Consider the following 11,227-nt stretch of genomic DNA (forward strand, 5'->3'; position numbering starts at 1 on the left):
CCCATCTTGCCATTTCAAGACACTAAAGATGTTTTTTGATGATGTAAATATTAGGACTGTAACTCTGGCAAAACCCTTCTCCATGAATCCTCCTCCAAAAGCAACAGGCAGCTGTGCCACATGGGGGCCCTTTGCTCAGGGAGAAAGTCTGTTTTGACAATTCAGTCAAAAGGAACCCTGGTGTTTCGGAAAGTGCTAAAGATGAGAAACTGACATGAATTAGAAGAAAAATAAATGACAAGTACACTGCATATTTACCTGTAGGGTTTTATTCATTTTTCCAACCTACAATGAGCTTAAAACTCAAAAACATGATCAAAGGGTATGACAAAAAGGTAAAACAGGAATAGGATGTTGACTTTACAGCTACTTACATCAACTTTCCTATCATAAAAGTGGAACAGAGTGGAATAAAATGAGCTGATAATTCACATTAAATGTTACATTACTTTATCCTCAATCAATACACAATTAAAAACCTGCCTAAATTGTAACAGTTTGGTGAATTTTTTTTGGCAAAATTGATATCCCTCACATCCCGTTGGGAGGAAAAACACCATCCATTTACTGACTTTAAATACATTATCATAGCATTATCTTCAAGTAACAGATATGGGAGTTTTTTTTTCCTTGGAAGAATTCTTAAATTAAGTTAAAATCAGATGTAGACAGGGCTATGCAGAGAGATTCAGAGGATGCTTGCAACTCAAGAGGATAAAAATGATTGGTTCACATTTACACTGAAAAAGAAGTCCCTGATAGAGGATGTAAAACAAAATATTCACATTCTGCTTGCTTAAGTAAATATTGACATGGTTGCAGTATCCCCCCCCTTGCCTGCCCAGACATCCTCTTTCATGCTCAACAGTTCAACATAGTCCAGTTTAAAATATTCCCCAAACAGACAGCTATCGTGGTCGAGCCCCTCACACACACATACACGCGCAGACACACAAACGCTCACATTTCCATTTCCTCGAAAGGCGCGTGGGTGTAGTTAAGGAATTCATTTGATTTTACTCTGTCTATCAAAATATAGAATTCATTAATAATACATGAGAGGGCTAAAATACAGAGTGAGTGAACAAAGAAAATAAAATGATACAAAGCATTTTTTGTTTTTGCTTAATACAGTAGCTATAGGACCACAGAGTTCAAAGTTCAGGCATTGTCAGGTTTAGTCCCTGAGGAGGGACGGAGACAAAAGGAAAAAGGGTCTTCAAATTACACGGACCGTGCCTCGATTCTCAGTTGTGGATGTAGTTCAGCCTTTTGCCTGATCTCAGATCAGATGTTTAGACCATCCACAACACCCTCCTGTCACTTCAAAATGGCCTCATCTTACCTTACCATGTCGCCGGTGTTTTCCTGCTAAAATTGTTTTAAAACTCCTTGTCACGTCTGGCCATCGAGCAAAATTCTGTTAAGCTAAAAAAAAACAAGTATCCAATAAAAAAACGTGTATCATAGTTAAAACCACAAACTGGGATTTAAAATTCAAAGTCTTCGTCTGCCATGTCGATGGCCCAAGCAAACTTCTCACGTTGGGTTTTGTTGTAGATCTTCTCAACGGGAATGCCCCATTTCTTACACCTACAAAACAAAAGCAGACAAATTAAGATAGGATGGAGGACAACATTTTAGTGCAGTCATGTCCAGCTAGAAGACTTAGGGCAGTGATTCTTAAGCAGCACCATCATTTTTCAAAACAGTGAAGAACGTCATCTTACCAAGCCACAGAAATGCGAGGGTCCAGATAGTTGAGTTTGGACGTGCCCAGAGCAATCTGCTTGTTCTCTTCACGATCGGTCGCTTGCACTTCCAGCTTCATCAGTTGTTCCTCTATTCTCTGAACAGCCTTCTTCTTGGTCTCTACCGCTCTACCAAGCAGACAAGTCATGCAAATGATTAAACGTGTGGTGAACAGACCAGTGGACAAACGATACATCTGGATTAAATCTCCACTGGAAGTACTTACTTTTTGGATTTTTCATCTTTCCGTACTTTGGCATCAGCCTTGGCGCTCTTCAGCTCTCTCTTGGCATCAGAAAGCTGGTCCCTTTTAGCATCAATCTAAGAATGACAGTAAACAGTTTCAGAGATTGTCCAGAATATATAATAATGGGGCAAATTATCTGGAAATTAGGTTACAAAAAGTGAGAATCTTCTTGTTTTGGGACCAAACATCTCTAAAAAATTCCTCGCTCATGACATAAGATAATCTTGAAAGGACCAGTCTAACAGTGTTTTGTATAGTGTTGGACATAATGTCAAATATCACAGAAAATGATTCCCAGAGACAAATGAGAGAGGAACCAGATCGCTACAGTGAATCAGTCAGCTGGTTAGTGGCTACACCCACTGAGAAACAGACGTCCAGCACAACAGAAATTTTGTGACGTAGCCAAACACACATTTGAATGCATATGGTGGGATGGAAAAACCTTTACTTCAAACCACAACAGGTGTTGTTTTTTTCATAAATACGCCAATGCAAAAAAATGACGTAAAAATCACTTGGGTTTTAATTCCTTCAGCAGTGAAGAACAGCATCACTGGTGCAACTCTACTACCACGAAAATCCAATGTTATCCAAATGGCTTTTTCAGACAAAATAGACTATGAACAAAGTAATGGGAGCTGGGTGAAGTAATGTCAAAGTGTCGCAGTGTGGGCTGGTCAGCTGGTTTCATTTTGCAGGCTGTGACGTAGAGGCAGCTTTGTACAGAAGTACGCATTCATTCATTTCATGTGATGTCCCCCCCCCCCCCAATCTTTCATTTATGCCAATACAATTTTTGTGAAACTTAAGAAATTAAAAATGACAAGGCAAGATGAGACATCTACAAATTTGGAAGTCTGTGCTCATTAAAACATTCGTGCCAAATTACTGCTACATTAATCATCAAATCCTCACAGAATAAAAAGACCATCCATCCTCTTCAAACATTTCCATAATACAACAAAATTTGTGTTTGAGTGTAGTTTCAACATAACATTGTGCCACAATTTCTGTATTTGCAGCACCTTTGTTAATGAGGTCATTAGGAAATTATTTTGATACTGTAATGAAGAAAGCAATTACTGATTCCCCTTTGAGCATACTGTCAAAATGAACAAGATTCAAGCATTAGGAGGAATAAAAATCTGACTGTAGCAGCAAGATACATATTTTACTGACAATTCAAGGTCAATGTTACAAGTTTCACATTTCAATAAAATTTTCAAAGGAAAAGTGTGATATAAACTCAGGTCAATCTCAGGATGATTCAAAAAAGTGAGACTTCCTATTGCCCAGAGAATTAAAACAAATCTTCACCTTAGTCTGCAGGTTCTGCATAGACTTCTCAAATGTCTTCGGTGGAGCCCTCTGATGGTTGCACAGGATGGCCACAGCCCTGTTGGCCCTGTTATAGGACAAGATCTTGGCTGGAATGTTCTCCTCCGCTAGAGAGACCATGATCAATTTTCAGTATGCAGAATAACTCCAAACAGTAGTCAAGACAAAACCCACATGAAAAGCTTATTAGCAATTCAAAACAAGCATATCGGAGGCAACACTGGCTGTTTTTAAAGATGAGAATAATCAATGAGGATTTCAGTGTAAAATTTGGTTTGAGAGCATTCTACAGCAAATAGTGAACTTAGGTAGAGACGTACAGTTTGTGAGCTCCTTCAGCTGCTGCTGCAGGGTGATTGAGGCGTTGTATGTACGGAAAACTTTGGCTGTCAGTCCGTCCATCAACTCCTGAAGGTGCTTGTTCAGGATAGAAGTCTGAAGGAAAACAGTGTAATCAATATACAAAAGTTTTGAGTATTAAAAAATTGGATGCTGTGCTCTGAGGCCATCAGTTTAGAAACCATTATTCCAAATAAGCATGTACTTAATACTTTCTGTCAAAATAAATGTATAAACTAATTAAGGATATTCTAGATTTCTTCCACAGGTTAAATTCTGCTTACATTCAGGCGATCAAACAGGTCATCATCAGGCTCTTTGTTCTCCATGAACAACTGAAGATTTTTAAATACCTGGAAAAGAAAAATTCCATGAATACAGAGGCAGAGTTTATATACTTAAAGACTGCATTGCAGGAAGGTGATCATCCTTACCCTTTTCTCCACAGGGACTTTGTTGTAGTAGCGAATCGAGTCTTTACCCAGGAAGTCAAACTCTACCACATACTCCTGACCATCATTCTCTGGATAGAGTTTGATGTGTTCAACTCTCAGGGAGCAGCAGCCCACTGTGTCTGCAGTTTCTCCTTCTTCCTTCTCATTACCCGCTCTCAGAGCCAGCTAGTGCACATCACAACAGTTGGATTAAAGACGGCTTATAAAGACATTACCCTCACTGAAGCCAGTGTTTAAACACCCGCTAAACCCAACGTCCAACTTACAGTCATTAAAAAGCAGTTACACTACATTAAAGTCCCTCAAGCTCTAACCACACTCAAGGCAATGTCAATAGCAATCATGGATCCTCACCTTGTCAATGAAATAGAGAGCCACAGCTCTCTGTCTGATTCTCATCTCTTTGGACTTCCAGTCTTCACGGTACTGGGCTCTGATGCGGTCCACACACTTCTTCAGTCGTCGAGCCGTTTCATACTTCTGCCAATCCTTCTCTCCCTGTAAACAAACAACATCAACGAATGAGGAAAGACTAACTAATAACTTAAGGGACAGAGTTTGTGTGTCAACCTTACACAAACATGGCACAATTTGAGTCAAAGTAACCAGAAGGACGTTGCACAAAAGAGCAACATGTAGGTAACTTCTTTTTATAGAAGCATTGGGAAATGACAAAACGCACGCTTTCAATGCCTCAGTTTCTACATTCTAGTGAAGCAAAGAATCACATTATAAAAAGGTCTGAGCTCCCAATGAAACCCACAAACAAACTCTGTACAGATGATGCTGTGTAATCGTTAGTTCCAGACAGAAGACTGACTAAAGACCCATTCTGAACAATGTCTAAACATTCATGTCCATCAGCCTACCTTGATTCTAGAGCTGGGGTTCAGCATGATGTACTTGATGGAGCCTTGAATGTTCTCCGTCCATGACACCAGCCAAGTCACCTTGTTGTCATGACGAACTTCTTTCCATTTGGTGCCTGGAGGAGGCTCGGGGTACTTGGAGTCCCTGTGTGGAGGAGATTCCTTGTTAAACTCAGGGAATGCAGAAGTTAATCAGCATTGGCAAAAAAAAAAAAAACAACCCGTCATTCACTTGCTGCAGTTGACGATGATGTCTTGAGGCCTGATGCGACGTTTGAGCATGCCCATCTTAGGATGGTCTCCACGACCACGAAACAGACCCGGGGGCTCAATTCTGAAGTTAGCAATACGCTCCCTGTGGTTGTCCATGATACAGAAGCCATATTCCTGCAAGATGCGCTCGTTTTCTTCCTTTATTTTCTACAAAGAGTAAGAAAGAACACATTTCTTCATGTTGTTGGCTTCAATAATTTAAACTGTGGGAAATTATGCATTCACTGTGATTAAAATATTACAAAAAAGGAAATTGTGGACATTTTTCACAATCACCAACTAAAATTGTGAACGTTCTTCAAGCACACTGCTTACTGCTGCATGTTTACAACATGTATGTGATTTTTAAAAAAGTCACAAAGCAGGAGAGGAGCAGCCCTTTTTAAGGTTAGCATACTGTTTGGCCCACTACATACACATGTAACAACTGACCAGTTTGTCCTCCTTTGTCATGGCTTTCCTGGCTTCAGACTGCGCCTTGAAGTATTCACTCATCTCAGTGAAGTTGCACTTCTTCAGGTCAGTGATCTTACCCTTTTCTTCTGAAGTCATTTCCTGTATTAACAAAGCATAGCATATTCAAATACACAAACTTGAGTTAATTACAAGACCCAACAGATTTTTAAAAAGGTGACAACTGTTATTCACATTTCCCTACCTTTCTCCAATCTTTAAAGAAATTTTTACGGAAGATATCCTTTGTGGTGTACTCATGGTCCAGCATTTTGGCAAAGAATGTTGCCACCTCCTCTGCTTCTGGGCTGAGCTTCATATGTTTACCTGAAATTTAGGGGAGGGGGCGTTAAAATGCAGCATCACTCACTGACATTTACACCTGCCCTCAAGGAGCCTTGATGATATTAAAGGTGAGCACTTCTGTGCAAAACAGTCTTACCATCATAGTAAAATTTAACATTGCTAGGAAGAGGCTCATAAGGAGGTGCAAACACCGGCCCTTTGTGTTCCAGGAACCTCCATTTGACTCCATCTGTGTATCTCTCCTCTTCCCACCTGGAACCAACCAAATAATGCAATTCCATTAAGAGACTGAATACACCAGTAAAAGAAAAGACATTCTAAAATCCAGTAACAACATGCAAATAATTATCACCACATTGTGCACACTGTGTATTATAGGTATGGTATAGCTGGCTGACATTAACTTACCATTTCCACTTCTCCTCTGGCTCTTTCTTTGCTTTCTTTTTTCCATCAGCTACTTCTCCTTTTTTGTTTTTTGTCTTTTTGGACTTAATGTCCTAAAAAAGGAAGAGAAAGTATTTAAGTTCTTTTACACCCAAACTAGCAGAAGAATAATGTTCAGTATCAACATTCAGATGAAACCAAGTTATTCAGGTTTGTCTTTATAAATACATTAGAGATAAGTACTAATAAAATCCCCCCAAAATTGCAACCATTTGTCCACAGAAAACCAAAAATTGAAGTCCAAACTTGCTCTCTGCTTACCTCATTATCCTGTTTCCTTTTCTTGGCCTTCTTGTCATTTTCAGTCTTTATTTTCTTAGGCTTGAATTCAGAGCTGAAACAAACACCTGATGTTACAAGTCTGATAGATCAAACCTTGGTTACAGATGCTACAACTCCAGGAAACACACAAGTCTAATGGCATAAACCGCTTACTCATAGTCATCATCTCGTTCTCTTTTTAGAGACTTCTCATGTTTAGGAGAGTGGTAAAAATCTTCCTCAGGCTCAGACTTCACATATGGAGGGCTGACAAAGAAAAGGTATAAAATTTAGACCGAGCGTCATATGAAAATGCATCTGTGTAGCACTCAAAAAGAAATGTGAAGCTGTGGCATACCTGGCAAAGCCATTCTCTTTTTCTTTTTTGACTTTACCATCGAGGGACTTCATCTGAAATGTTCACACAATGATGTTAAGAGAGAAAACCTTTCAGTGTAAATGGAAGAGAACCATGTCACATAAAAGCTTAACTACAAATTGGCACAAACACAGATTTTATGTACAAACATTCCTTAACTTCCTGTATAAAACATAGTTGGTTGGTAATAAGCGGTGGAGGGTACAACATGTAGCCCATTTAAATACTGCAGTTACTTCTACCACAATTTAATGCTATAAAATACAAAAATATGCACAAACAGTGATGTCAGATCTGGCATAATCTCACTGGTCCCAACACTTGTGCCACCCGTTTCACAGAACTTAATACTGTAGAAGTCATAAATATTAAATACACCAACACACGTGCATACTTCCATGAGTTATTGGCATGGTATTTCACCTTCTCCTCTTTCCTCTTCTCCTTGTGCTTATCCTTGTATTTGTCTGTGCTGCCATCTTTGTGCTTCATCTTTTCCTTCTCCTTGTCTCTGTGTTTTTTATCGGAGAAGTCCTTGTGATCGCTAGAGTTTGAGAAACGCACAACTATTAATTTGGCTGGTTTCAGCATCCACTATTCAATCCTGAAAATACTGCAGTAATCAACCACGTTGTGTCTATACTAAACAGACTTCTCCAGAAACATGTATTTATAAAGAGCCTGGAAGCACCCACACAATACCTGTTGCCATGCTTAGATTTTTCCCGTTCCTTATCCTTCTTGTGGTCCTTATGTTTGTGTTCCTTGTCCTTATATTTATCTTTATGCTTGTGAAAGTCTGAGAAGAAAAGAGCAATGCATTTAAAAGTGAACAAGACACTGAATCAACAATTGGCTGAAAAACAGATAATTGTTGTAAACCTACATTCAGACTGTATACACAAGTGGCAAAGAAAGAATTCCCCTCAACCTGGGGCTACGGTAGACAAATCAAGAAAGACAATACTCTTATCAACTGACAAACATATAAAGCACTGTAAAGTCTACACATGTAAGTCTTCAAAAACATAAATTAAATAATTACATGTAAAGGTCTATACATGCACCATAATCTGGATGTTTAATCAGGACGTTTATTAGACAATAGCACAGCACCTCCTACTGCTTGAATGAGCCTCATGTTTTTTAGACAATATGAAAGAGGATGACAAGCTGAAACATGCAAGAGAACAACATAGGCTTTCACCCATCTTTAATGTCTATGCCAAGGCAGAAAAAAAAATCATCCTGGTGTAATAAAAAGAGGCAATTGTCAAAATTAAAGAGCTGACACCCTAACATTGCCATAAACAAACACAAAATCAAGCCTACATGTTTTAGCAGACTCAAAGCTTCAGACCCAGACACGAGTGGAGCTGACAGCTACAGCCCAGCAGAAGCTGTTTATGTTCCTCTGGTATGCCAGTATACGACAAACAAGCAGCTCACGTGTACCAAGCAGACAACTTTGATGACTGACCTGAGCTTAAAGAAATCCCTAAACAGACTTACATCTAGGTCCCGATTGCTCAATTTAATTACTTATAACTAGGTGTCTTTGTTCAGCCATTATTCCAAGGTGACACATTGGATTGGTGCTACTACTATATTTATGCCAAAGTACTGTGTGATTGAACCCACTGCAAGAGCACTTTGGCCCTGAAAAATGTGGAAAGTAATATAGTACATAATGTGCCAGTAAACAGATAGGCATTGAACCTTTGAAAATTGTGATTATTTTTTAACCAGGTCAATGTGTGAATGCTTAAAAGTCAACCTTGTTTGAAATTATATGTAGTTGAATCCATTTAGGCCAGTCTGAGAGGAACACACACATAATTATTTAACTTTCATTAAAAGCAAAAGTTAAGGCCCTTAAAGTACCACAAATCATCGTGGTCTTACTGCAGATTAATTAAAACCTAAAAAGTGGTGTCACAACGGGCTAAATTATATTTAAAAATAATAAAACTGTAGATAAGATGAATAATGCTCCAGGCTACAATCGCTAGCGTAAACAATCCAAACAGTCTAGACAGAATTGAGATTATTCAGGGGTTTAAACAATGTATAACAAAAACTTTCTGACTTAAAAAAAAACACAAAAAAATGCCTGTTCCTAGTTATCAGTATGTTTTATGTCTAATCTGCTGCATCTTCCTGAAGCTTAAACAAGTTATAACAGTTAAAAAGGGGTCTAAAACTGACATTGTTTTACTTTAAAGACATTACAAAGATCACCTAATAACCAATACGTTGCATACATTGCAATGGGACAGGCAATCAAAGTTACTGACTTGAGGTGTTGACTGCTGAAATGTGGATCCAACTTAAAATGATCCTTCTCCCAACATGTGGGAATGTGAAGTCTCTGCGGCCACAATAAAAATAAACCTAATCTATGAATACCGCGTATGAAAATCTATAGCATTCTTGGCTACCACTTGATATTAATGAAGCACAGTGCCTTCGCGTCTCCTTCATACAGCCATCTCCACTTCACAGCCTGGGTTCAGCTTGCAGTACAGTCAGGCCGCTACACCGAAAAAGAAAATGGCGCAGAGACTAAGTCCTCAACCCCCAAACCCTCACTTTCAGGTGGGAAATGTGCCATTAAAAGCTAACCAACAAGATATTCTAATACGATAAACTGACAAAACACCTCCCGCTGTGTGGAAATACCGACTCCAATCGACAAAATAATGCAAGAAAAAGCTTTAACAAGACCTCCCTTTTGAACAATAGGCGCTTGTGAGTGAGACAGAGGACTTAGTCTCTGGACGCCATTTCTGTCCTCTACTGACAACTAACGTAGCATTGCATTTAATCAGTTAAAACATGTCAGAATTAGAGGAAAATCCTCATTTTTATTTAATAGCTTAAGGTAACAAACTTACCATTAACCCGAGAGCCACAGTCAATCTGAAAACCAAAGACAAATCAGTGTTAAATTCCGTAGTAGGTTAGCTAACTAGCCGGCTAACTAACTTTGAACTTGCTTGATGGCAAAGCGACAGTTTGTTAGCTTCCCCGCTAGCTAGACTTGCCTGCTACGCTGGCTGGTAATATGGCTTAGCGGCTACGTCCGAATCCGCTACAGCTAACGTAGGTTATAGCTAATGCTAACACAAATGTAGCGTTGCCCCACTTTGTGTTTGAGTTTATGCCCACATATATAAACCTAAATACCAACTAGGGAGCCAGTTTTCTCAGTCTCCCAAATGATAATGTGGCCAAACTCGTCAAGACGCTGGTAACAACAAAATTAGTTGGCTTTCAAACACAGTCGGCTAACGCGCGCTAGCAGGTAGTGTTGACTGTTAGCTGAGTTACCCTCTTCAAACCAAGCAAATTAAACGGCAGCAAGAAGCGGCACCCGGTAACCACCGGGGATGACATTACAAAATACACTTAACATCACCTGGTCCTCGCTGTGGGAATGGTCCCCACTCATTTCCTAAGCGGTGTTGGACTGTGGAATTAAAAACGAGAAGCGTGTAGGTGACCACACACCGGCGACGAGGTGCAGGCAGAATGAAGAAAAGGCTCGGTTGTGTAAGCGATATTCGAAGTCCCAAATGTTCAGCACTACGCATGCGTGTCAATTTAAATGGCAGCGTGTCTCCTCCTCCTCTGAAAACGTGCTGCTCCTCAGGCCCACGCAGAGATCTGGTTAAATGTTGAAGTACTTTGGCCCAAGGATAAAGCCCTTTGATTGTTGTCCCATCAAAAAACAGACTACAGTAACGTAGATCACGTAAATCCCATCACTGCCAGACTTAAACTGCCCCCCAGAAAACTTCCCAAAGTCTTAATTGTTTGGTCCACAACCCAATGATGTTCAGCTTACTGTCCAGAGGAGTGAACAAAGTAGGACATGTTCTCATTTTAGGAGCTGGAATCGCAGTGGTTGCAATTATATATTAGTTGACAACTAATCACTAAACCGATTAACTGTTGCAGCTCTAATTGGCAATAATCAAACCGTTTCTCAAGAATGACAAAAAAAAAAAAATCTTCTGTGTATTAAGTAACATATATGTTAGCAGTTAAAGTCAGAGCAACATCATCATTTTTCAAAAGAAAATGAATCTTATAAGTTACA

At 39.4% G+C, this 11,227-nt stretch overlaps 1 protein-coding gene across 1 annotated transcript; it reads right to left on the reverse strand.

Moving 5' to 3' along the window:
* Nucleotides 1-253: 253 nt before the first annotated feature.
* Nucleotides 254-10,684, reverse strand: top1a (DNA topoisomerase Ia). Its single transcript, XM_023278352.3, has 21 exons — nucleotides 10,544-10,684; nucleotides 10,020-10,044; nucleotides 7,825-7,921; nucleotides 7,546-7,666; nucleotides 7,102-7,154; nucleotides 6,918-7,010; nucleotides 6,744-6,816; nucleotides 6,444-6,535; nucleotides 6,172-6,287; nucleotides 5,935-6,056; nucleotides 5,709-5,831; nucleotides 5,236-5,423; nucleotides 5,004-5,148; nucleotides 4,489-4,632; nucleotides 4,114-4,299; nucleotides 3,964-4,032; nucleotides 3,661-3,775; nucleotides 3,320-3,447; nucleotides 1,979-2,073; nucleotides 1,731-1,880; nucleotides 254-1,593 (listed from the first exon to the last, which is right to left on the reverse strand). Exons 1-21 carry the CDS (start codon nucleotides 10,574-10,576, stop codon nucleotides 1,491-1,493), a joined length of 2,271 nt encoding a protein of 756 aa, XP_023134120.2. The 5' UTR covers nucleotides 10,577-10,684; the 3' UTR covers nucleotides 254-1,490.
* Between the last annotated feature and the right edge of the window lie 543 nt (nucleotides 10,685-11,227).

The sequence above is a fragment of the Amphiprion ocellaris genome, chromosome 5, assembly GCF_022539595.1.
Source record: "Amphiprion ocellaris isolate individual 3 ecotype Okinawa chromosome 5, ASM2253959v1, whole genome shotgun sequence".
Lineage (NCBI taxonomy): Eukaryota > Metazoa > Chordata > Actinopteri > Pomacentridae > Amphiprion > Amphiprion ocellaris.